The sequence below is a fragment of the Struthio camelus genome, chromosome 3 (assembly GCF_040807025.1).
Source record: "Struthio camelus isolate bStrCam1 chromosome 3, bStrCam1.hap1, whole genome shotgun sequence".
Lineage (NCBI taxonomy): Eukaryota > Metazoa > Chordata > Aves > Struthioniformes > Struthionidae > Struthio > Struthio camelus.
In genome coordinates, this window is record NC_090944.1 from 63,945,612 (window position 1) to 63,971,673 (window position 26,062).

The window sequence follows — 26,062 nt, forward strand, 5'->3', positions numbered from 1 at the left end:
AAAATATATACTCACTAAGGGTCTAGCAATCAGTCTTGACTATTAATCATTCTGCCAAAATCATTGATTTTCATTTCCTTCTTTTATGTTGCGTGGGAACAGTCTGAGTTAGATTACAAGATCTGAGAGAGGCGATATGGACCACAAGCAGGCTTTTGAAGGTCCCCAGGGCATATGGAAAGATTCTGAGCACCTGGTGGATTATTGTCTGTTTAACCTTTTAATGAACCCATAGTTTTAGGTTTGGAAATCTTGTCTCTTTAGAAACATGACTCTCAATTTTATGCTAGTGAGACAGAGAATATAACCAGTATAGTACTGAGATGCCAGAAGTAATCAGACGCCCCGCTCCCAAAAGGCTGGTACAAATTCTGTGTGTGTGGTTCTACTGGAAAAGCTAATGTGTATGTATTTTGTGCCATATAGAAAGGTTACTAAGCAACCCAATAAACAGTAAAGCTTCTGAAATCACTGGAATTCAGTCAAATCTTATACCCTCATCAACAGCCAGTGTTCCCTAGGTTTCTTTAGCTAGTACAACATAAACAAGGCACCCCCTGTATTACAAAGGAGTGCCTTGAAAATTATGTAGTATTTGGTTGAACACTTAGAAGTCTACTAAAGAAAAAGTAAGTGCTCATGATTGTTTTTCAAAGAAAATGTATTATTGACAGCTCTCATTCAGACAAGTACAGAACCAGGACATCCTTGAAATGAATTAGTGTTGTTAGATGTGATTCTTCTAAAGTGTCACTCTGCACTACACCACTTGTAATAAAAAAACACAGACCTGTTTCTGTACATTCTCAGACTATTCTTACAACGGTTTCTAAGCAAAAAAAAAAAAAAGAATTTCCTTCTAAGTGTCCTAATCTTACAAATACAGAACCAAATCCTGCAATCTTGTTTAACTTCAAGCATGTGAAGAATCTCACTGAAAGTATCAATTCAGGAAAAATTTCAGAAACATGTATTGTACCTGCGTGACTACCACTGCCTTTAGTAAAACTCCACATCACTGAGATTTGTCTTTGCAGCTGCAATTACAGGATTAGGGCCTTATTCCTTTAGCATTTGAATGCTAGCTTTAGGTTCCCTAGGCCTGTATTCTATCTATTTAAGTTAAATAGATACAGTATCCTTATGACAGAGCAGCTATATCCTATTTGAATCTGATTATTGATCCACATGTAAGAGAGGAAGCAGAAGAGTGGTGCAACATCTTCAGGAACTGCCTGCAGGATGGGGGCTGCATTATGGCTTTTCAGGAACTGTTAGGGATGGTTGTGTGCTAAGGCAGCAGGGAAGGGACTAATATGTGGGGTCTACCTGAGGGGGGACTGCAGTTAGAGCAACAGCAATGCTGGTCTGGGGGCTATCCCTGAAGAACTGGGGAACTGGAGGAGGATGAAGGGAGGGCTCAGGAGATGTGAATGGAGAACTCCTTCAGCTGGACCAGCTGGATGAGCCTGAGAAGTGGGCTCAGTCCTTTTGCCAGTCCAGGATTAAAGTCATAGCCCTCAAATGGGGATTTGTGCTGTGAAGAGCATGGAGAGAGTCAGGCATGCTTCAGTGCTGATAGGGATGCTAGAGTACCGAGGCCACCGTTAGCGCGGGATGGGGACACTGGACCAAGGCACTCTTCTACCTGTGTATTGAACAGTTTCATGGATTAAAAGCTAAATCAAGTGCAGAACTTGCACTCCAGCTTTTACCATGGAGCTGAAATAAAAAATAAAGTAAAATGAAATCTCTTTGGTTTGACTTATTCTGCTGCAAAAGTATTTTCATTTATTTTAAGCAGCAGCCAAAAAGCTAGAATGTTCTGAAATTACTTTCACACAAAAAGGTGTTACTTGTCTGGAATTAAAATACTTCATGTTTGTTCAAATTTTTGTTCTGTTTTCACACATCACTTGCATACTCTTCAATAGCAAATATGAGGGGTGCTTTTCTTTTTCTGTTAAACTCTGATAACCTTCGTCTAAATTGGCATATAGCTGCAACTGCACAGCTAGAAAACAAGACACTTGTAAAGTATACTTACACAGCTCTAGGAAAAGAAAATGAAGTTTGAGGAGAGTAAAACAGATTAATGTGACAATCATTTAATCTTGTCGGGATGTTTCATTATTTTGTAATGCTGCCCCCTAGGGGCGAAGAGAACAAAGTTCTAGAGGATCTGTCTTGTTTAGAGGCCTAAAACTACGTGATTGTCGAGATTTATTTTAGGTATTTTGACACGGTTTTACTGCCTCTAAGTAGGTTACTAGACTGTTAAGTTTCTTTTGTACTTTGTAGTACACTAGTATGGTCTGTGCGCTCTACAACTACAAAGTGGTAGGAGCCGCTTCTATGCTGAAAGTAAGGATGAGATACAACGAGAAAGAAAACACAAATACCACTTTGCATTTTTATAAAAGCTTTTCACGCATAACATCTCAAGCTGCCCACGCGTTTCCTGCGGGTCACTAAAAGTGACGGCCCTGAGCGCAGGCAGCGCCTGCTGCCCGTTGCCCTTCCCGGGGGTCTGGCGGCCCATGCCCAGGGCCAGCTCCGCTGCAGTGCAGCTGCCCCGGGTCGGGCTGCTGGGCAGCAGCCGTGGGAGAGAGAGCTGCCGGCAGCCTCGTCGCTCAGGGCTGCCCTTCATCGCAGGCTGAAGTGGCTGGCCCAGCCCCACTCACTGCGCCCACCCCGGCGAGGACCCTGCCCTGCCTCTGCCACGGTCAGTCGTGGTGCCCCTGCCCTGGCGGGCAGCCCCTGTCCTCACCTGGGCCATGGCTCCTGCAGTTCGGGGCACCAGTGCAGTCCTCCAGGAAAGAAGTAACTAAAAAATAGCTGCATTAAGTCAGAAGCATCGATCTCTTTTTTTCAGACACCAAAGGGCTGAGAGCATAAAGCGTACAGCCTAACTTGGAAATGCGTTGGTACAGAAAACTCACTGCAGAGGAGAGGGAAAGAAGGGTTTCCTTTTTTTTTTTTTTTTTTTTTTTTGGAAAGTAGGCCATACCGTAAGCAGTTATGCCTCTGTTAGCATGGCAGGTTAAAAATTTTCAGTGTTAGGATAGTCTTTACGAGTTTTACCAGTGGATTACTACCACATATTTAGAATACGAGAATAATTACTCTGAAGCATAAATTGATTGCAAAGTGAGAAACCTAAAATATTTTCACTTAGGACCTGATAGCACGAGAGCTCAACCTCAAAAAGGTAGACTGAGCAGCTCACTGTATGATCAAACTTTAAACACAGAACTGAAAAAATAATCTGAAAAGATGCTGTTAATACATTAAGTTAGCGTAATTGTTATGGAGGATTTCAGTAAAATGCAGCACCTTTCTGAATAAGATCCTGGAGCGAGCTGTCAGTGTGTTTAAAGAACTCATCTGAAAGGAAGAAACTGTGAGACAAAGCAAAGCCTTTAAGATCAGACAAAACTTTGTGGGTTGTCAGTTAAGACTAGACTGCGTTGAGAATTTCCTGTTATCAGGCTGGTGCTGTGAATACTGAAGATGGAGGTGATATTCTCTCTTCTTCTCTCTGAACTGAAAACTCATTCCCTTCATTGAGATTTTCCCTTATTTTTTGTTGTTGTTGTTCTAATTTAATGTCTAGTTTCATATACCTGAAATTTAACTCTCTGTCTCTCCCCACTGGTATTGCCACACAAAGTTATTTAAGATTAAATATGATTAGTACTTTTGTGTTACATAGTCTAAGATAGCTTGTCATTACTGCTAAAACACTTGTGCAGTACGCACAAGTTCTGTGGATGCTCAAGAATTACATTTAGTTGACAATGAATACAAAAATTGTGGCTGTTGGTTTTTGATTTCTATCCAACTGTTTCATTACTGCAGTGGGTAAAGTCTGTTTCATGGTGTGCTTTCATGTAAGATATTTTTACAAGTATAGCAAGCTAAGTGTTGAATTTAAAATGCTATAATCTAAGTATAATTTTAGAAGCAGCATTAGGCCTTTTGGAATAAAAAATCATTCTGGAATAAGAGAGTTCCCATATTGATGCAATCTTCAAGATGGACAAACATTAAGTTAATGTGAGGACAGTGGGAAACAAGCACTGTGGAGGAACTCTTGGACCTTCTGAAATCAACAGAAATTGACTTCAGTGGGGCAGGAACTTGCTCTGTGTTTCCTAAAGCAAGCGGCTTCGGGAAGAGAGACTGTCTTGTCCCAGCCTTCTGCCTCATCTTGGTATTTGTGATCACTGCTGTGTGTGTGATGCTGGGTGAATCTCTCTCCTTCTGCGTGCTCAGTTTTCACACTCGTCAGTTTGGGGAATATTTACATAAAGTTAGAAAGTATATTAATGTCTGTGGAAGATACAGAGATCTTTTGATAAAAGCTGGTATACAGTGGGTTAGGTAGAATTATGCAACCCACTTCTTTCCTCCTCTGACACCTTAAGTGCTTATCTTGTCCCACTGCTAGCATTACTGACTTTTATTCCAAATTTCCATGTATTTTCCTGTCAAGTCCATTTTCTAATCTGAGGGTGAACTTCTTTGTTGAATTTTTATACCTATGTGGCAGGTCACGCTACTTAAATTTCTCACTGCTTTGTCTGCCTGAGCTCATCAAATTGCATTTTGGTATACGCATATGTTGTATCGCATGCAACTATTTGAATTTATTTCTGAAAGTCTTTGGTTCTGGAATACAAAATTATCATTACCATTGCATCACCCTGCAAAAATTATAATCAAAATATAATGTTGGTCTTTTATTTTCAAATCTCTGTGCACTGCTGCTATGGTTATGCACTTCGGCTTACCTACCTGCAAAGCACAACACTTAACAGCTATATTCTGGAAGGCGGCTCTGGAAAACCTGCCTTGAATTAAACGTTTCATAACAATTGCTGCCAGTGCAAATATTTTTTCCTTTTTGTATTCTTCTATTTACAGCTATACTGAAATTAAGAGAGAGAGAAAGGAAGAGAGATCTATATACAAATTAACTGAACTCGAATTTTTCCTCTTTTGTGAGTTGTATTGACATCATTGTATTGACAAAGTTGTATTGACATCATTGTTCTAAGGAGAGCAAAAGAACTACAAAGAGGAATGAGGAATGAGGACTGGTGAACAGTGCTGTCCAGCTCAGATATTTAAGAATCCTGAGTTAGGCCTCAGTTAGATACTCTACTCCAGTTCAACGGTAGAGAACAGTCCATGTAACTCTTCTTTTTCCTTTTTTTTTCCAAATATGTGACTTTGTTATGTTCTTATGTTACTTATATGCTTTCACACAGCACTTACATAACTGTGCTACAGTAATAATTGTTGGGAAGATGTTTATCAAAACGTCCATTTAATTATGTTATCTGGAGGTCAAAAAGACCCACAAAAAACAAATAGTGAAGAGGTAATTGACTTTTACGTGTTTCATGTTTGTCTATACTGTTCTTTTTGTTATTCTTTCTTCCGGGCCAGTTGTCAGGAAATTAGAAGGTAGTTAAAAGGTAGTTTACCCCCAGGTTTTTGCATTTTCACAACTAAATACTTAGTGCATAGTCTTGTGCATGCCCTGTAGGGATTTGGATGTTGAAGTGAGCGCTTGCGTACTTACATAAGAAGACTATCTTCCTGTAGGCCCTTACAGTATGGCACCGGCTGTTTGTCCTCACACTAAGCAAGACCAGCTCCTTTCTGTTCTCCCTTCTGTGTCCTGCTCCTCGGGTCTCACCCCTCTACAGCCCTGGCGTTTGTGAGCAACATCCTTGCACCCCTCATTAAACGAGGCGAGGACCGGCCTCCACAGGCACATCACCAGGCCAGAAAGCCCTCGGTTTTAACGCGTGCAGCTTGTTCCCAAGCCGGCGGGAACGAGGTTTTTGAAACCCGAGCGCTTAATACCCCTACATCTGCCGGTCGCACGGCGGCGGGACTTGGTGGCCACCAGCCCTTCCGGGGGCGCCGCGGGCCGCCGCGTCCCGGGCTCAGCGCGCAGCGCGCAGGTGAGGGCGGCCGCGCCGCGCCGGGGCGGGGACAGCGCGGGGCCGCGGGCTCCGGCCGCGCCGCAGGAAGCGGCTCCATCCCCTCTTCCTCCTGCTCCTGCTCCTCCTCCTCGCCCGCCGCCGCCGCTTGCTGCTCCCGCTGCCCGCCTCTCCGCGGCGGCGGGGCCGAGGCCGCGCCCGCGCCCGCTCCGCGATGCCCCAGCACTTCTCCCTGGCCGACTGCGAGGTGATGGGCTTCGACCTGGACCTCACGCTCTGCCGCTACCACCTCCCGCAGAGCGCCCGGGTGAGTGGGGCCGCCCGGCGGGCCGCCGTCTGCCGCGGCGGCGGGGCGGGCGGCGCTGCGGCGCGGAGAGGGCGCGGGGAAGGCGCGCTGAGCCGCGGCGGCCGCGCTGCGGCGGCATTGGGTCCGAGCCCGGCGCCTGCTGGCGTAAATACCCATGCAGAAGCATGATAATAAAAGTAATAATAATAATAATAATAAAACCGCCTCTCTCTCGGACCGCTTTCTCAGCAGGCCGCTCGGCCTAGGGGACAGCCATGTCTTCTTCCTTGAACGTGGTGCTTCTGGAGACTTTTCCCAGCTGCAGCGGCACTGAGAGGAAGGTCGAGTCCCCCAGCCAGGTTTAGAGGCGCCGCAAGCAGCGTTGTAAGCGCGCAGCGCTTTCGAGAGGCGACCATTTTCTGACTTTCCGGTGCTTAAAGTCAAACGTCGAGCTTAAAGGCAGGCAGCATCTCAGAATTAGCATTGTTGCCCTTCCTTGCGGAGAGGAACCATTGGCATGTGCAGCCCGTTCCCGTCCTTGAAACTTTTTTTTCAGACTGGCACGTTGTAAACTTTTTGAAAATTTTTCATTGATTCCTAGTTCTTTGTTATGTCAGGGCTTTGCATGTGCTTGGTGTCACCCCCCCTCCCTTTTATTTCCCTCCGTTCCCCTGCAGCACATTTTGCACTGTACGTGATTAAAATCTCATCCATTAACCACAAGATACTGCAGAATTTTGCTCAGAAACATGTTTCTGAAGTATCCCACTTCTACAGTAGGGATGCTGTAGGATTCAGTGCATCCTGTTTTGGAAAACTGCATTGCTTCATGTAGCAGTTTCTGAGTTCCTGTGGAGAGGCAACTTTCTTACAAAAGACAGATCAATCATAGGAATATACTCTGCTCCAATATACATGCTCTTATGTTCCTACTGGAAACTATGTAAGTCTGGACTTACTTTGCGTGTTGCTTCTATTATCCCACTCATCACATCTTTACACAGGCACATTTGCCTTGATTATTTTTGTCTGATGAAGGTAAACGTTAGATGACTTGTAACTGAAAGTTTAAAAGAAAAAATACTAAATTTAATGCACTCTCCATCTTCTCACAGTACACGGAGACAGACTGACATATGTGCATTGAATGCCTTCTTATCCATTGGAAATAAAAACTTTAAAATACTGACATTCTTACTGCTTGCTTCTGTGTTGGCCTTCACGTTGCTCTTTCTCAGACATAATTCATTATTCATTCTAAGAGCAGCTTTTGTAATAAAAAGGCCAGGGAACAGCTTTAATGAAAGAACCATGAGAAAAAGGGGACAATTGCTATTTAGCTATGATTTTTCTGTTACTTAAGGACCTGGCAGCATCTGCCTAGTTCCCCTCAGCTGTTGTACCAGGCTTTAGCAGAGTTGTTTCTGAGCTTAAAAATAACTACAGTTTATTCAAAAGTTGTCCGTTTCCTTCAAAGTATGTTCTTTAAGTTATTTTTAAAATGTCCCCTAAGTGTAGTTTTTTATTGGTTCAGAAACCACTTGTTGCTTCATGGTACCTGTGACATGGAAAAAAACGAAGAAGGGACTAGTAGCCACTAGTCTTCGGTACTTATTACTATTTTAGTATCCCAACAGTCTTGAAAAACTGGGGCATAAGGTAGGAGGCTGCAAACTTGGTTGCACTAGAAAAATTGCACCAGAACTATTGTGTGAGCATCCTGAGCTGTTTTCCCCCTATGACAGAAACAATGTCAGACACTGAGATAGTTTGCATTGGGAGTAAGCAAAGAGACAGGCCCCCTAACTCCCTGATCTGGTTTCTCTTAAGAGGCTCTAAAACTCATATAATGTTTCCACTTCCCAGGGAAGCAGTACCTTTGATCTCATTCAGTCAATATATTAATGTATGCATTTTCTCATTTGCAGCTAATATATGATAGTTTTGCTCAGTATCTGGTAACGGAGAAGGGTTATGACAAAGAGTTGCTGAATATAACTCCAGAGAGCTTAGACTTCTGGTGAGTACGTTGAAAATAACAAAACCTATCTTCAAGCTTCCTTTATCTTCTGATTTTTACAAAGCCTGGAAAATAGCTTATTTAGCTTCAGATCGTCATTGTTATGGTTGCCAGGCCCAATAATTCCTAAATTACAGCATTAAATACTTGTTGGAGCAAGTGTTTGTCATGAGCTAGTTCTAACTTGGCTATTTGCAAGACAGAACTGAGTATCCAAGTTTGCTCTGTCTTCTGCTTCCAGCTGTCTAGATACAAGTTCTGTAGTCCGACTTAATCTACCATTTTATATATCTCCTATGTCTTCTACCTTCAATTCAATTGGTAAAACCAGTGACTCTCAGAAGTTAGTCATATCTCATTTTTCTCTTGACAGATGCGTTTTTGTTTGTGTAAGGCAGAATATTCCCAACAGTCTTCTGAGGAACTGAGAAGCGGTGATGTGCCAGGAAGTAGCCCATGAATGGCACTTTAGGCACAAAGCTCTAATGCAGAAAACTGAAATGCAAGTTCCTGGTCTGAGCTGAGTGATGTCTGAGCAGGAGTTTGTATGTGGGTTTCTGATATTCCAACCTTACTAGGCTATTGTCTAGGCCTGGGGAGGAGGTGAGGGCTTGAAGGCCTGGTTGTCACTATCATTTTTAGCAGAAACACATGTTTCTGAACTAATGAATGCATTATGTGCAGGAAAAAAAAATGGTCAGTTGTTTTCACAATTCAATATTTGATGGTTTCCAGCCAGGTCTAATTTCCTCTTTCATGTGAAAAGGAGTGTATCTGTGTTCCTCATATTTTGAGACTTCTGAGGCATAAAATCCACTATTAGGATCTAGATATCCAGACCTCAGTCCTTTGTTGGATCTAGAGGTTTATTAGCACGGACATGCAGGCCTGCAGTGCTGGCAGCTCTGCGTCTGTGCTACTCTCCCAGGCTTCTCATCAGCTTCATCCATGAAAGGCTCGGGTCTGCTTGCTGCCTCTATGGCATACCAACTTTCTTTTGGGTATCTTGTGACAGAGAATGAGGGTGGCATTACTTTTTCAGTCTTTATTATCATTATTGTTCTAAATATTGAACACTAAATGCATTTTTTAAACAACATAAACTAACATAGATTCAATTATATCTGACAGATGTAAGATACAAATTTCCTAGTGGAGTTAGGTACTCAGTAGTACATCCGCAGTACCTTGTGCACTCTTGGTCTTATTCGTGCTGTCTAGTACGGCAACACTTGTGCTTCACGTGCTCCTTAGGCATTCAGTCACCTCATTTGGATTGATGCTCTGCCCCTCTGTCCATTAATGACCGATGTTATCAGTCTAATAATAGAGTACAAGAGTTGTTAAAGGAGAAAAAATATTTTGTGTTAATAGTAGAAGTGGCTTAAATATCACATTTCTTAGCTGGATATGTTTGGACCTTCATCCTCCAACCTTATCTGTATGATTAGTCACACTGAACTCACTGAACATTTGGACAGGACTTATTTAGTAAGAATTTGCTATGTAAGTGAAATCCTGTCTTCATTGTAATAAAATGTGCTTGCCTATATACAGCATTGTTCAAACATGGAAGTGTTTGAACAATTGTGATTTTGCTGCTTTTGTGTATCATCATTGTATAGCTCCTGTAACTGCATCTCATTATTCTAGTATATAATGAAGCATTCTTCTAAAAGCATTCATTGCTTGTTTCTTCCTTTAAATAAAATTCTGTGCAGTTGTAAAGGCTTGGTGTTTGACTTTGAAGATGGAAACTTCCTGAAACTTGCAGAAGATGGAACAGTGTTGAGGTAATATTGACAATATGCTTTTATTGCTAAACAAATGCCAACATTTTATACTCTTTCTGAAAGCCATCTCTCAGGTTTATTAAAAATTTAAATGAATATATGCTGAAATTAGTGTTTTATTAAACGCAAAAGTTTAAGTACTCTTTGGCAACCTGGTGCTCATTTTCTTTTAATGTTCCTTAAGCGATCTTTTCATAACATTTCTGTGTTAGCTGCCGGGGAGGAATATCTTATTTTTAATAAGCATTTAATGGATTTTGTACTGTGCTTTTTCATCAGGCTATATATTAGTTATGTTGTGACTCAGTATGCATTTAGTACATATTGTTCTGTCTAAGAATCTGCCTGCATACTGATCTTGAAACTAAATTCACTTTCTTAATGGCTACCAATGTACTCTTTGTCCGATTCCGCAACGGTCCAGAATATTTTTTTTTTTGGAATTGTGAGCAACCTCACCAACCTCACTGACTTAGAGTCAGTGCTAGTAACTAATGCTAATGCTATTGACAGAAGCTTTTTTTCATAGTTCTGCCTCGCACTCTGTGAGTGTTATGAGACTTTAGAATGTCATATAGGCTCTTTGCGCTATGTTTTATAGTGCAGTGTTTGTTAATAGTTCAAGTTTAAGGTTCTCACACAACTGAGAATATTCGAACAACGCAGAGTGATTGTGTCAGCGGGTGAAGCACAGTAGCCATGCCCCAAAGCAATCTAACCTCAGTGTAGTAGTGCTTTTAATTTATGGAGGATTGTAATGCATTTGATAAAAGCTTAGGTCCTAGAAAACTTCTCCGTTGTAACTAGAATTACTTCTGAAGTGAAGATTAGCTCACAGGCACCTACTTCAGTATTCAAGTGCAATACAGTACTGTGCACTAGAAGTAGTTTGGCTTTGTTAACTTTTTTTTTTTTAATAACTTAATGCATCAAACAGGGCAAGCCATGGTACAAAGAGCATGACATCTGAAGAGATCCTGGAGACTTACGGAAGGAGGGAATGGAAGCATTTTAGTGCAGTCAGTGGAATGCTTTCCTGCTCAGGTAGTTGCATTTTAGTATGCTGTGTTCTTTGAAATTGCTCTGGCTATTTCAGCACTTCCTAGTATTAATTCTTACTACAAATACTTCAAATATTTTGAAAATATTTGAGCGGAGAATTACTGGAATAGGTAGTTTTTTGAGGGGGCTTGTTTTTGTGTTTTTAACTTCTAATACTGGAGGTCAACTTAAATTTAGATCACCACTGATGAGACAAATAACATCTCACATATAATGAGGTGATAATATAGGTCTATTTTAGTTATGGAAATGGGCACAGTGTTCCTTGTTGAAGTAGATTGAGATTGCCACACTTAGGACACCTGTTGGGCAAATCACAAATTTTTGTTAATTATTGACTCATTACGATCACTGCTGATATTGGAGGCTTAAGTGCCAAGTGCAAAGGACAGAGCAGATACGGAGACAAACCTACACTCCTTCTGTGATGAAGGTTTCTTTGTTTCAAGATGAAGCTACTTTGTGAAGGCTCTGTGATTCGGTCTGCATCCTTGCTAGCCACTTAGGCTTTGTCTCCGCTTTGGTCTTGGCCATTGCAAGTAAAAAAAGACGTAAAAAAAGACATAAAAAGACAAAGAGCTCAGCTAAGTTGTATTGTCCTCTCTAGCGGGGATGTTTTCCTTAAGATTTTGCTATCATAACTTGTTTGTGATGCTTATTCTGAAGTACAGGTAATCTTTTGCAACTGAGCAGATGAGAGAGGTGCATCTACTATATGACAAAATTAAACTTTTCTTATTCTTTGAGAAGTGCACTTGGCCTCTCTTGTGAATATTAATCCTTGTTTTGCTGAGCAGTTCTTTAACATACATAAGGGACAGTACAGCCCCATGAATTTGTGAATATTAATCCTTGTTTTGCTGAGCAGTTCTTTAACATACATAAGGGACAGTACAGCCCCATGAATTAAAAAAAAAAAAAAAAAAAACGCTCTTGAGTCATTTCACCCCTAGGAAATAGCTGTTGAACATGGCCTCAGCCTGGGAGGGAAGTTTGTATCCTGATCATGAGCTATTTTGGAGGCTTGCATCATAAGGTGGGCCTGCTTTCCAGTGGTGCAGCACTGTTTCCACGAAGCCTTGTTCCTTGCACGCACATGCTAAGGCCTGTCCAAACATTTCTATGGGAAGTTCTTGAGCTCTGTGGGGCCGGTATTGGGCGTAAATGGCAGGGTTTCGGTGGCAGGGTGCTGGGAGGTCGTGAACCGCACTGTGCCAGTCACAGCTGGTTCCAGCCAGCTCTGAAATGTATGCAAACAACTGACCACCTGCCAAAACTGCCGCCCATCAGGGGAATATGTGGCACCTCTGCTTGGGCAGGTTTAAGAAAGGGCAGTGGCTGCTGAGGGCTGGATATGCAAGGACATGCACGAACAGTCACAAGGCAAGACACAAAGGGGGGCATGTAAGGAGAAAGTATGAAGAGACCTCTTTGGAGAAACAAAGCGGAGGAGGTGCATTGGAAGTGGACATTGTTGGGGACACAGCTGGAGATGTGCAATGGAAAGAAGTGTCCCATGCTGGAGGAGATACCTCTGAGGGACTGCAGCCACACGGGGCAGAGGCACTCTGAGGGACAGTAGCTGTGGAGGAAGCACACCAGGGCAAGGACACCCCAAGGGACATTGCTTATGTCTTCTTTGTTCCTCAATATCTGAATCAGTCATTAAAAGTTTGTGTTAATTGGCAGTAAATTAAATTAAGAGAAATTCTCTGAGTCAAGACTTTTTTGCCCATGGCAATCCACTGCTAGGAAAAATTTTTGAAGGGTTGTATGATGCTGCCCTGACTCTTTTTTAAAAGACTCATGATTCTCCTCTGTCTCTTCCACCCCCTACTTCTGGGACCATAATATTTACTTTTAAAATCTCACTGCCTTGTTAATCTATAGATTAACAACTTTCAATTATTAGTGGAGTAAGACTCAGAAGTGGGAATGAAGACTTGTAAATTTATCATTAGATAAGGAAGCAAACAATGTTTATTATCAGTAAAATCCAAATAGGAGCTTATATTAACAGTAGAAGTTTTTTGTGTGTGTGATTAAACCATACGGTATGAATTAAAGGAAGTAGTTTTTTTGGGTTTTGATTTACTTTTCTTGGGTTTTTTTTCAGCTAAATACTATTTGTATGATAATTATTTTGACCTACCAGGAGCCCTCCTTTGTGCAAGGGTTGTGGACAGCTTAGATCAGGTAAGAACTAGATTATTTTAAATGAAATATTTTGTTATCTTTTTCCCTCATTATTAAATGCGTGCAAACCCTGTATTCAACAAAGTTAAGGTTTGTTGCTTTTTTCTGGTTTGAAACTTTACATTCTGGATTCGTAGTGTATTAAAGTCGTCTCCCAAGCTAATTATGAGATACATGGCGAGGTCGAAATATGTTTACTTCCACCAGAGGGCACAAATAACTAGCATAAGAATAGGCAAACACCTTTTCCTCAGGTTTACTATTTGATATGCAGAATATTGTTCTTAAAATCTCCCTGGATTATACTTGATGATACTTGAATTATATCTAATATAATTCTTCTGGATAGTATGGTTTGCTGACTCTCAGGGCTGTTAAATGAGTTGAAAGCTTAATTCTCTCCTCTTTAAACTTGTATTTTTTCTTTTAAATATATTGATCTGATGTAAATATACCTCTGGAGTACCTGATTTTTTTTTGTTTTATTTCTCTCTGCTGTGCAACAAGTTAAATTCTCAAGACAAAAAAAAATACAATTGCTTGAACTTTATTCAGTGCTTTATAGACCGATAGTATGTCCTAAATTCTACTGGTGAAGTTTAATGTTCTTAGTTTCAGTTGTGTTATAGGAGCCCTTATCTTAATCTGAACTTGTGGGCAGCTTGGAGAAAGAGAGGCTTCTTCCCGTAGAGTAAATATCTTTGCTGCGATAGAATTTCAGCTGTTATCTTCTGGCTAAAGATACCGAAGATACACTGTTAAAAACTGCAGATCCTAAACTTTGCCTGCAAAGTGGAATACAAAGCTGTGAGAGAGGTGTCCACCTTCCCTTTTGGTGTTGGCTGCTTGGTGCTCTACTCTAAAATAGCATGCTGAGTAGGTTGCTGCTTAAGTCCATGTGCTACATAAAGAGTTAGTTACCTAGAGCTAGCTTATAGGGAGACACTGAAGGCAGGTGTGTCATAAGACTCTTAATGGGATTTTGGTGCCTGATTAATCTCTTTCCCCTACAGTCTGCAGCTTAGAACCCTCTCTCAGAGGTGACATTTGTATTGTATTATTTTATTTTATATTTAATTTAGTCTCAGGGCAAGTGACCTATTTGTTGAGAGAAGGGTGGTGTCACAGCATGTGTGTAATATGTATGCACATCCAGTTACTAGTTCACAAGTTAGAACGCTGACCCTGTCTTCAGCCTTAGAGAATTAAACTCGTGTCTTGTTTCCCCAAAGAGCTACTAGAAGTGAGCCATGCATCTTCTTTATTGGCTAGCAGTTCTGGAATATTTTACTGCATATTGGTCCAATTTCAATAAGAGGACTACAGTAATTCCTAGGGATGTTACTGTCAGTCAGATGTTTCAGGACACAAGATAGGAGATGGTGGACTTAAACCTCTCCAGCACTCATGCCATGGACACATGCTGCAATTCTTAAGCTATTTTCCTGAGATGGTAGAGACCGTCACATTTTGTTCCATATTTTTACAATAAAATGGAGGCTTCTGCTTCCTGCTACAGGAGCCTTTTTAGTAAAGGCTATTTTTCATTGCCTTTCCAGAAAAAAATTTAAGATTGGGAAAGTCTCTTACTGGAAATAGACAGAACTTCTAGGTTTTGGGTTCAGAATGGGCTTAGATGTGGGATCCTGAACCACTCTGCGCTGCTACAGATGAAGCTGCTCCTGGCCTCTCCAGAACTCCTGCATGTTTTTAGACAAAGCAGAGGAGCTTCTCAGTGACTTGGACCTTTGCATTGAAGCTCTGTGCAGAATCCTTCTCTGTCTGATACTTCAGCTAATGAAATCGTATTTCATAAGCACTGCCAGATTGGTGGGTTGAATGGGCCTGCGCACAGTTCTCTCTCTGCTTGCTGGGTATTGGTCTTTGTTCTTGTGTATCTTAGTGCAACAGCTGTGGGTTTGCAGGGAACAAGTCTGACAATCATTTTGGTCTTCTCTGAGGTGAACTTTATTTTGAAGGAAGAGTACCCGTATTTAAACTAGTAACCATTTATCCACAGAAGGACACTCTTGAGGAACTGTTAGTTCATTTCACTGCTTAAAAAAAAAAAAGAAAAAGTCAATCACATGGAATATAAGGGGAGCTGACAGTTCAATCTGTCTGTTCAAAGTGGTAGCCTAGTGCTGTCACCACCAGACAGGTAGGAGTTCCTTGACATCTTAAACAAAATTTCAAGTAATGAACTTGGCTAGCAGCTAACTGAAATTTGACAGATAACAGAGCCTGTTTTCTGTATTAGGCCCTTAATGTATTTTTGCCATGGTTTGCTGTGGAAATTGATAACAATTAATTTAAAAGCTGGAACATTGTGTCTTTCCTGCTCTTAACCTATAGAGCCTGTGGATTAACCATAGGGCTGGTCAATTATGCACCTAAGGTCTTGATAATGGAACTTGCTCGTTGTCAAATCAAAGGCAAACTGTTCGTCCAGAAGACCCAATGGCAATTTACTTCAGCACATATAAAGTCTGTGCTTTTTGTTGGAGGCATTAAGTTTACTTCAGTTTTTGAACATTTCCAGCTCTTGAAAGCACCTTCTGCATAAAAAGTGAGGCATTTTTCATGTATCAGTGCAAAAGTGGGCTGAGAGGTTCAGATCACAGAGGACAATGACATGAAATCAGTCAACAATTGCATCAAAATTTCTGCTAATGTAGGTGTGGAAAGCCTGTAACAACACTGCAAAAATAATTTCCACAGTGTACAGACTTAAAGGTTTCAGGCTGTACTACCTGCTAACTGCTGCTCTTTACTTTGAAACTTTGAGCACCTCTTAGGAGCTCCATAATTAACCGACTACTCTGTAGTGTGGTCTGGTTGCCTTATTGCATCTATGCTTAATTCAATGCTCTTAAAGTTTCTAGTGCTTGAGAGTGCTCTGGGACTCAGCTAGTTTAGAAGCTTTTTCTCTCCCTTCATGAGATCCTGAAAGGGCAGTTGAGGTTAAGTGGAGCATTTCTGCACTCTGTTCCTCGGACGGCTTTCTAGGAATGGCGAGAGACTGTTCGTAAGCGCAGATTGTTTTTCGTTGTCGTTTTGCCAGAACTAGGGTTTGGCAGTCTTCAAAGTACAATGCAGCACAGTGCTGCTCAGCCTGGCTTCTGGCTGCATATTTTATATCGTGTTTGGGGTGGAGTTACTGGCAGAAGGACATGACCACTAAATTCTAGTGAATGTTTTTACCAATTCAAAGGATGGAAGGTGATATGAGTGCCAGACTTTAGATGATGTCAATCTGCTAATTAAGTACAGAATCTGCCCCACGAGGAACTTCTTTTTCCCAGATGTCAGTGGGATGGCTCGTTGAATAAGTTGCTGTTCCACTTAATGCTCTTCTTTGCTGTAGTGTTTTCGAGTCCCTCACAAATATTCATCCTTTCTCCTTTACCTTCCCTCCCCCTTCCCTACATCTTCTTCTCCTGAAGAAGGAAGGTAACTTGTCTGTGGTTACCCATAGTTCCCAGTCAAGCTAGGTGCTGAATCTTGATCTCCTGAATCCCGCTACCTAAGACTGTTTTACTCCTTTTAAAAATCCTCTTATTTATTTATGGCATTCCTATCATTGTCTCAATATGTAAGCTCAAAATAACTGATACCTGATGTAATGACTAGGTTCCATTGACTCTTATAGCATGATGGGCAGAAAAAATATGACTTTTGGAAGGACATGGTGGCTGCGATCCAGCATAATTATAAAATGTCAGCTTTTAAAGGTAAGTAAGTGGGTTCACTGAAAACTGGTTATAATAGCTTAAAATATTGCATATGCTTGCCTGAGCAGAGATGAGTGCCTCTGTAAGTATCCTGTATTTTACTCAACACAGTTTTTACTTTTCAAGCTTATAAATAATTTTATAGTACACATGTTTATGCTAAAATAGAAAATCTTTACTGTTAGTATATATATCTAGTTTATCTGGAATTGTTTTGATATCCATAAAAAACACTTGTGATATGCTGTCTCATTGAATTCAAAGGGAAAAATAGTTTCCTTCCCAAACTGTACTGTAGTGTGAACATCCTTGAACTGTATTTAAACTCTGTTGTTCCTTATGTTCTTATGCTCACAAATAAAATTAAAATGCATTGAAAAACCCTTAAGTAACTACTATTTGGTGAATTTCTTTAGCGCTCTAGTTTTGAACAGAACTCCTTATGTAGTCATTTGAGACAATGGTGAGAAGACTTTCCTATTTCCTAATTTTTCAAGCTATCTTGAAATTCTGTTAAATTTACCAGAAATTACAGAAGATTTTTTTTAAAGATAATAGCCTTCCTCCACCAAAAACTTTAGTATATATTAGAATTGGAGAACAGCTTGGATCCCTTCAGCTAGAAATGGTGTTCCTCCTTTCACAAACTAAACTCCTGAGTTTCCATTAAGTATATAAAATGATATAAGTTGAGAATAAACATTAAAGATCTTGCATGTGCACACAATTAAATGAAATTATTTTAGCTATGAATTCTTTGTAAAAAGATTATATGCAGTATGATTCAGAATTCTGTATCATTTTTGCTGCCAGTGTTTTCTGGTAGAATTACCTCTGCTGATACAACAATCATTAGACACAGGTATAGTTTAGATCTTATTAAAACTTGTCTTCTGTTCACCAGAGATGTAGTATATGTTGAAATATGCAATGAGATTTAGTGTATTTTTTCAAATGTAACTGACAAAATTGTCTCAGAAGGGCTCCAAACAAAATTAAAATATTAGAATATTGATGTTAGAATGCATATTGTCAAAGATAGCTATATACTTCTCAAGTGTTTTTGTTTGTTGTTGTTGTTATGTCTCCATCAAAGGTGAGAGTATGTGTGGTAGTTAAGAATACCTCCTCCATGAGCTCAACTTACTCATTCATAAGATAAAAGCATGCTATGTTTTTGGCTAATGTTAAAGAAATCAATTGTAATGAACTGTAACCATATTTCTTCAGAATTCACATTAATTCTTTTTCAAATCATGACAGGTGTTTGCTTTTAAAAGGTGTAGATGATGCAGAGTTTAATAAATAGAATAATTGCAAACAGTGTTCTTTGGAAAGGAATTAAAAAGAAGCTGAAGTTTGGTCTCAAAAAGCATATAAGTAATTACATGCCTATATTTATATATGTGTGTGTGTATGTATTATATACATATGTATATTCCTGCCTGTTGTACATATTTCTGTATGTAAGTATGGAACCTGCATATAAGCGGATGGGCAGTATGACTTAATCCTTTCTAATTCCTCTCAGAATTGGTACTTACTTTAATGCACCTGCACCTTAATTTTAATACACCTCTGTGTTACAAAAGCCATGAAGTGCACACACGTCAGTTATAAACTTTAGGATAACATAGTAACTGATAGGCGTGAGCTATTTTGGATAAATTTTGTAAAACAGCAAGTTGTAAAACAATGCAGATTGTACATGGTGCTTAAAAGTTTTAATGTATAAATATGCTAAGGTCTGTCTTGCATCATTTTGAAAGGCCTCATAGTGGCCTTATTTTCGTTTAATAACCTTGTCCCGTGGATAATGCACTGACCAGGTTTAGAAGAACTGGAGATTATTTCTTCCTGTATCATTTACCTGTGATATTCCTATGGAGTATCTTTTTTTGCTTTAGGTTCTCCTCTATGGAATGGAAATAGTGATATTGGTTTTCTGCCACAGGTTTATGCCAAAGAGGTTTGTTTTTATTTTTGTTTTTGTTTTTACCCTTTGGCTGCAAGCTTGACATAACTTCCTGTGGAAACTTTTAAAGCTGGCTGTAGCCCAATTTCTACATACTAGGAAGTCCCATGGTCTTTCTCAGCCCAGAGGTTGGGCTTGCAAACCACAGCCTCTTGACTTAACTGCATACCCTCAATGCCTTGCAGAGGGTTTAACCCATTAGAGAAAAACAGTGCGCATTTACAGGTAGTCAAGGTAAATTTTGTAAAGCAAACTTATTAAGTGGTCAGTTGAGGAGACATAAAGTTCCTAAGTCAAAATGCTGTCTTAGTAGTGCCATTGTCAGTGATGGAGCAGAACGACTGGCAGTTTTATTTTCTGAAATCCGTAAAGTGTTTGCAAGTCACTCTGTCTCTGGTTTGTTGTCAGTATGCCCTTGTTTCTCTATGTCCCTTCTTTTTTTCACATGATTTCTTTGATCGTTAGTCAGGTGTCTGGTGGATTTTGCTTTTCATTGTCTTAGCCATGGTAATTGCCTTAGATAATTGCCCTTTTTTTTTTTTTTTGGATAGCTCTTTCAGATAGCCGTGATCATCTTAACTCTCAGCTTAATGCAGGGTATTAACTCCCTCTTTTACTTGTAAGGAAGTGAAGAAATGAGGCTTGCAGAAAGAACATAAGATACAAAGAACATAAATTTGAATTTTATTCAAATTCACTGTTATGAAGGAGGACCCCCCCAAAATTGGGGGGAATCTATTAAAAATACTATTAGAAAAGCATGGTGCCGAAATAGTAGAAGCACAGTGACAAAATAGTAATGAGCACAGCCATTCTCATTTTCAGAATGGTCATTTCTTACCTAGCAGTACATGCTAGAGTAGGCGCTCAACTTTTATATCAATTGCAGTTAGCAATGTCTTGAGAATCCTTTTTGTAAAACTTAGGTTTCACTTAAGATTGGGATATTTTGCTGCTTTAAGGTGATTAACATTGCTTCATATCTGTTTCATTTAGGGTATGTTCTATTTCCCACTGTATAAATTAACAAAGAGCAATTTTAAAGGAAATGCCATGTGGCAATATGATTTACCCTGTACACTTACGACTCTGCCCACAATACATTATGGGAGTGAAAATTGATCTTAAGAGGACTAATGAGGGCTTGAAGTACTCTAGAAGCATTTCCACATCAAAACATTTCAGAATTAAAACTTCTTAAAACAGAATTTTATAGAATGTCTCTTAAAAGCTTGTTTCTCCCTCACTTGCATGGTTGTCTTTCCCTATCATTTCCCTGACACTTCTGGTAACTACAGCCACTGTGGTTAGTATAGTTAAAATTATACATTTATAATATTTTCAGTTGACTCGTGGTTATATTTTGTGCTGGAAATGAAGAGTCTTCATAAACTGCCCATAAGAAGACTTGATGGGATATGCTGTCAGGTTTCAAGAGCGCATCTGAGAAATTTCTCGCTGAGTATCTTCAAAAAAAAAAAAACCCCACACACAGAGAAAGAATATAATACCCTTTTTTTTAATAATTGGCTTTTAATCTTTCTATTTCTGATGTAATTGGTCAGTATTCTGAAGTGCCATGCTTATACATGTGAAGTGTGATTTGGGGGGGAAGACTTCAGATCTTTCTAAACTACTTGATCCTCTCCCTAAGCACTACCTCTCTCCCTCTCTTCCCTCTCTCTCTCTCTCACACACACGCACACACACACATACACGCTGTGTAATCACAAGTTTATGGTATTGCCCATTTGTCTTGGCAGAAGATAATTTCTCTAGATGTCTGTGATATCTTTATATTTTATATGCAACTTTAAATACAACAAACAAAAAAGCGAAGATTCTTTTCTGGCCAAAAGGAAAGAATTCTTTAAAAACGCTATGAAGTATTAGGAATATTAGGTAGAAAATAGGTAGAAATAGAAGAAGGAATAGCTAGAGTTCAGAGAAAAGAGAGAATTGCCTTAATGCTGAAAATGGCAACAAAGATAAGAACAAATAAATTTGTTAAACTTTTTCCCTGGGCTTTTCAGCTAAAAATAGAAGGGATTATTTGGGTACTTCATACATTTGGTAACCATTTGAGAACTATTGAAATTCAAAAATATTTTTGCAGCTGTTGGAAATGAGTTTTTCTACTCTTACAGGCATTCATGTTTTGATTTTAATCTCATATAGGATATTTTTTTTGTCTAATGCCATCATCCTGAAAACTGTGAGGTTTTTGGAAGAGCTTTATCTTTAGACAGCTTGCTAATTTTCATGTGGGCAAGATATTTAGAAAATAGAAACAAAAACAAGCCTGTAAGACAAACACAAAGAACTCTCTTTAAAAGTGCGTCAGAAATCCCCAGTCTCCCAGGGAGATAGGTTGAGGAGCGCTGTGATTTTTGACCCTTCTGTCTGAGCCATAGGATGATCATCCATATTGTTGCCTGGCTGCATCTACCTTTGCCAAAGCACAGCATTCAGTGGTTACGTATTTATTTTCCAGTAGTCTTTCCTTCTCCCTTCAGCTGCATGTAGATAGGATTGACTTCTTCTTTGAAGAACACACTTTCTCATAAGTATAATGTAGTTTATATTTCTTCATAATGATTAAGAGTTTTAAAAACCCCTCTCAAGGTTCTTTCTAGGTCACGAATCAAAAACTAAAATCAGGGTATAAACTCTGTTTGTATCACAATTTGTTGTGTAATCTCTAAGTCTTCAGTGTTTTAGGTTGCTTTCTTAATGTCTGGATACTTAGGAAAAGTCATCCGAAAGGCAGACCTCATGTACTAAGTTGTAGACTTATCTGAGGTCCTGTATGTTCATTGGAGAAGCAAAGATATAAAAGGACAAAGCCTAGTTCCATTTAAAGTGGATGCAAGATGAGTATGAGTGAACTGTACTTTCAAGAATACAGGGTGAAGATTAGTTAATTAGAATCCCAGGACAGTAATGTACTGCTGAGCATCGAGTATCTCAGGCAATGTTAAACATGTGCTTTGGCCTGCATTTCATATATATTGCAATTAACCAAAACTGTACAACTGCTGAACAGTTTTTTCCATCTCCATTACCCAACCACTATTTGTTTCCAAAACAAAAGTGCCAAATTAGTTGAATGTATTGGCAGCAGCACATGCTATGTTTAAATACTGGAAAGATGAATTAATGATCTTATGCAAGAGACTGCATAGGAAAAAGTTTTTTAGTACAAAAAAAGAGAGAATTCTTAGCAGACCTGTAATTAAGTTTTCATTTAAACTAAGAAAGTGGAAAAGTGAAGACTGACATTTCAGATTGAAGCGCCTTGAGCTGTATTTTGGCTTGACAAAAAGAAGTATCACAGAATTACTACTTGTAACTTGTGGTACTGTCCACAGTATTATTTCTGTACAAACATTTGTAATGCAATGTTTGTAACAGTGTTACCAGTTTCACCTGTCTCGGTCTACCCGGAAAGGCAGATCTAATGTTACTCTCTCCTTGGGTATTTATTACTTTAGCAAAGTATAGCCTAAGCTGCAGATGTCCTTACCCAGCAACAGTTAGTAAAGAGAGCAAAAACAATTGTGCAAAGTTACTTTCTTCATTACAGTTCATTACAGTTTCTGAAACTGTACATATAGTCTCACTAATGGTGGATCAACTTAAAGGTGCCCTGTTTTTATTCATAACAACATTTTATCAAGTGCTTAGGAAACTTCACGTTTCAAATGTGCACAACATAATAAGTCTCAGGTTTTGCTTTCATGAAGAAATGGTGACATCAAAGCACTTTTAAACATAAGCTTATGTACTTTTAATTCAAGAGATTAAAATCTTCTGTTAAAAAAAGAAGCTGAATAATAGTTTTAGAGTTGATAAGCTTTTGAAGTATGTATTTCTAATGCGGAGCATGAATGGTAACTGTCATCTGAAGAAATGTGTAATCAAACTGTCACAGTTAGAAAGTTTATAAGTACTCACTGTAGCGAGCTAGATCACTTTATATCATTAAGTTTACATAGTGTCATATAGATTAATGTAATATCTAATGTTTATGAATGTGTGCTGGATATGATTGTGTCCTGACTAATTACTGTTACCATCAGATGAATTTATTATTTGAGTAAAATATGTTCCTAGTTTTTCTTGCATAATTAAGACAGGTGTTTTTGGAAGGAATGAACTGTTCAAGGAAAAACAACATAAGAACTGTTAATTTTGAGGTAGTGAAGCTATTCTAAATATCTTTAAATATGAATGTCTGAATATTTGTGAAGATATACTCTTCTAGATTTAGTGATAGGTGTATTTTACTGTACTCTGAATATTGTAGTTTTATGGAATATTAATTAGGAGCTTAAAATACTGAACTGAATGTGTTGCGAGAATGTTACAAAATGTGCCTTAAAAAAAGTAGTTGAGTGGATTTCTAGGCTTCAAATCTGATTGCTTTTTCCTGTAGCGAAATTCTTAGCTCTTCAGAAATAGGCAATAATTCCTGAATTTACTAAGGCAGATTTTCTTTAATAAGAAAAGCTGAACTAAATTAAAGCTGTGATGTAATATGTGCTATATTAGAGTTGTGTTTTCTTAACTCCTGTTTCATAGCTTAAAGATGAAGCTGACAGCGGACTAATGTTCCTGAAGTATATTCTGTAACTGTTGCGATGAGCACACTATGTCTGAGACTATTTACTTTGAATAATACCTTCTGTTAACTCAGGTATAGTGAAGTATGATCTTGAGTCGTGGAATGGCTACTTTGCATGTTCTGAGAAATTACAGAAGTACTGATTCTCCTTAAAAAAAAACAAAGACACGTGCATCATATTAATTCATAAACTTTTAATGTTGCATTCAGTTGGACAATTGATCATGGTTTGAAACAAAGTGTTCAGAAATAAATTTCTATGACAATCTTCTAAAAACATACAATATTATTTTATTAGGTTTGGACCAATTTCTTCTACCCTCTCACTCTCTCTCTCTTTTCTGTTGCAAAATTGAAGTTGCATGACCTACTGATAACATATCAAGTCAGAACCCAATTAAAATGGTCTGAAGGAGGGAGTGTCAGGTCTGCCTAAGTGAGACACTGTTAGATTTGAGCAAATAAGAAACCTGAGAAAGAGGAGTGGACATAGTCAGAAGAATAGAGACCATTAGATTCTGAATTGGGCAGCTGGAGCCATACTTGATCATTCTCCATGAGATCGATGACAGCACTACCAGAAGCCTGGTCAAGGTATCCTTTCTTATACTCATCATAAGTATACATGAGTGGGGAACCATTTTTGTAGAGTGCAACCCAAACATTTGTTCCTTTTGCATGTACATGGTAGGAGAAATAGTAAAGTCCAGGGATTCTGCAGGTAAAGATTCCTGTTCTGGGGTCATAATGTTGCTGCCTATTGTACAAGATTTTATCAAATTTAATAGGGACTGTTGCCCCTGGGTAGGCTTTTGAGAGGATGACGCTGAAAGCAGATACTGGCATCCCTGTAAGGGCTTGGTTTACTCCTGCTTTCATAAAAGACATTCCTGATAGGTCTCGAGACTCACCTGCTTTAACATAGCTTTCTGGCATCTGTGGGATTACAGCTTGGCCAGGGGGACCAGGAGGACCTGGTGGGCCTGGCAAGCCAGGCTCTCCATTGTTGCCCTTAGGGCCAGGGGGTCCGGGTGGTCCCATGGGTCCGCTTAAGCCTTTTGTAGAGATACCTGCTGGACCTGGCAGTCCTGGTGCTCCTGGCTCACCTTTCGCACCAGGGGCTCCTGGTATGCCAGGGGGCCCAATGGGGCCTCTGATCCCAGGTATTCCTGAAGGTCCTCTGGGGCCTGGTTCACCATTGATTCCTGGCACACCCTTAATTCCTTGTGGGCCAATTGGACCAGGCAAGCCAGGTAATCCAGCATGGCCAGTGTCACCTTTCGGTCCTGGAAAACCTGGGTGTCCCTTAGGACCAGCAAGACCCTGTTCACCTGGATATCCTGGTTTTCCATCTAATCCTGGTAGGCCTCTTTCACCTTTCGCTCCAGGGAATCCTGCAGGGCCTACAGGGCCAATGTCGCCTTTGGGTCCAGGTAGGCCATTTTCACCAGGTAAGCCTTTGAGTCCTTGAGGGCCCATGTTGCCTGGTGGTCCAGCAGGCCCTGGTTCACCTGGCGCACCAGCTGGGCCTTGGTCTCCTTTTGGTCCTGGAATGCCAGGAAGACCTTCAGGCCCTCTATGTCCTTTCATCCCTGGCAATCCGGGCTTTCCAAATCCTGGCAGACCTGGGGATCCAGGCAAGCCTGCTGGTCCAGGGTGTCCTTTGGCTCCAGGGATGCCTGCTGCTCCGGGTGGTCCAATTGGTCCAGGCTTGCCAACACCTGGTTCTCCGGGTTCTCCTGGGGGACCCTGGGGACCTGGGATACCAGCTGCTCCGGGTGCACCTGGTAAACCTCTGTCACCTTTCATACCTGGCTGACCTGGAAGGCCGTTTTCACCAGGCTTCCCTATCCCAGCAGGACCAGGGAGGCCTCGGGGTCCTTGTGGGCCTGGAAGCCCCCTGCTACCTGGTTGGCCTGGAACTCCAAATCCATTTTCTCCCTTTTGTCCATTTATACCAGGAATACCTGGTTCTCCCTTCTCACCAGGGAGACCCCTTGGCCCTTGAGCTCCTGGAGGGCCTTGTGGTCCAGGCTTGCCAGGAACAGATAGTCCTGCAGGGCCAGGAATGCCAGGGGGTCCTTGTGGCCCTCTTGCTCCTGGGAGCCCAACAGGTCCAGCATCTCCTTTCTCACCATTTAATCCTCGATCGCCTGGCTTTCCTGGTAAACCTGGCATGCCAGGCTTTCCAACAGCAGAGAATCCGGGAGGTCCTGGGGGACCAGGGGGACCCTGGGGACCTGGACTTCCAAACCCTGGTTTTCCTGCAGGACCTGGTTGTCCTCTCGGTCCGATAGGGCCTGGGGGACCAGGGGGTCCTTGTTCTCCCCTTATCGGCACACCTGTGAGAGAGAGGAAAACAGATCAATCAGGACAGCTATACAAGACTTGCAGACCTGTAGCATGCTG

The 26,062-nt window shown here is 40.4% G+C and overlaps 2 protein-coding genes across 8 annotated transcripts in view; one reads left to right on the forward strand and one right to left on the reverse strand.

Annotated features, from left to right (window-relative positions):
- Positions 1-5,954: 5,954 nt before the first annotated feature.
- NT5DC1 (5'-nucleotidase domain containing 1) overlaps positions 5,955-26,062 on the forward strand; it is a 158,062-nt gene continuing 137,954 nt past the window's right edge. The window contains exons 1-6 of the mRNA XM_068938106.1: positions 5,955-6,267; positions 8,175-8,266; positions 9,988-10,059; positions 10,997-11,103; positions 13,238-13,317; positions 16,970-17,051. Of these exons, the coding sequence (XP_068794207.1) occupies positions 6,175-6,267; positions 8,175-8,266; positions 9,988-10,059; positions 10,997-11,103; positions 13,238-13,317; positions 16,970-17,051 (526 nt within the window). The 5' untranslated portion in view covers positions 5,955-6,174. The remainder of the gene's footprint in view (positions 6,268-8,174; positions 8,267-9,987; positions 10,060-10,996; positions 11,104-13,237; positions 13,318-16,969; positions 17,052-26,062) is intronic.
- COL10A1 (collagen type X alpha 1 chain) overlaps positions 23,611-26,062 on the reverse strand; it is a 43,159-nt gene continuing 40,707 nt past the window's right edge. For all 7 annotated transcript variants that reach the window (XM_068938101.1, XM_068938103.1, XM_068938102.1 and 4 more), the window contains one exon: positions 23,611-25,995. In XM_068938101.1, the coding sequence (XP_068794202.1) occupies positions 24,101-25,995 (1,895 nt within the window). In that variant the 3' untranslated portion in view covers positions 23,611-24,100. The remainder of the gene's footprint in view (positions 25,996-26,062) is intronic.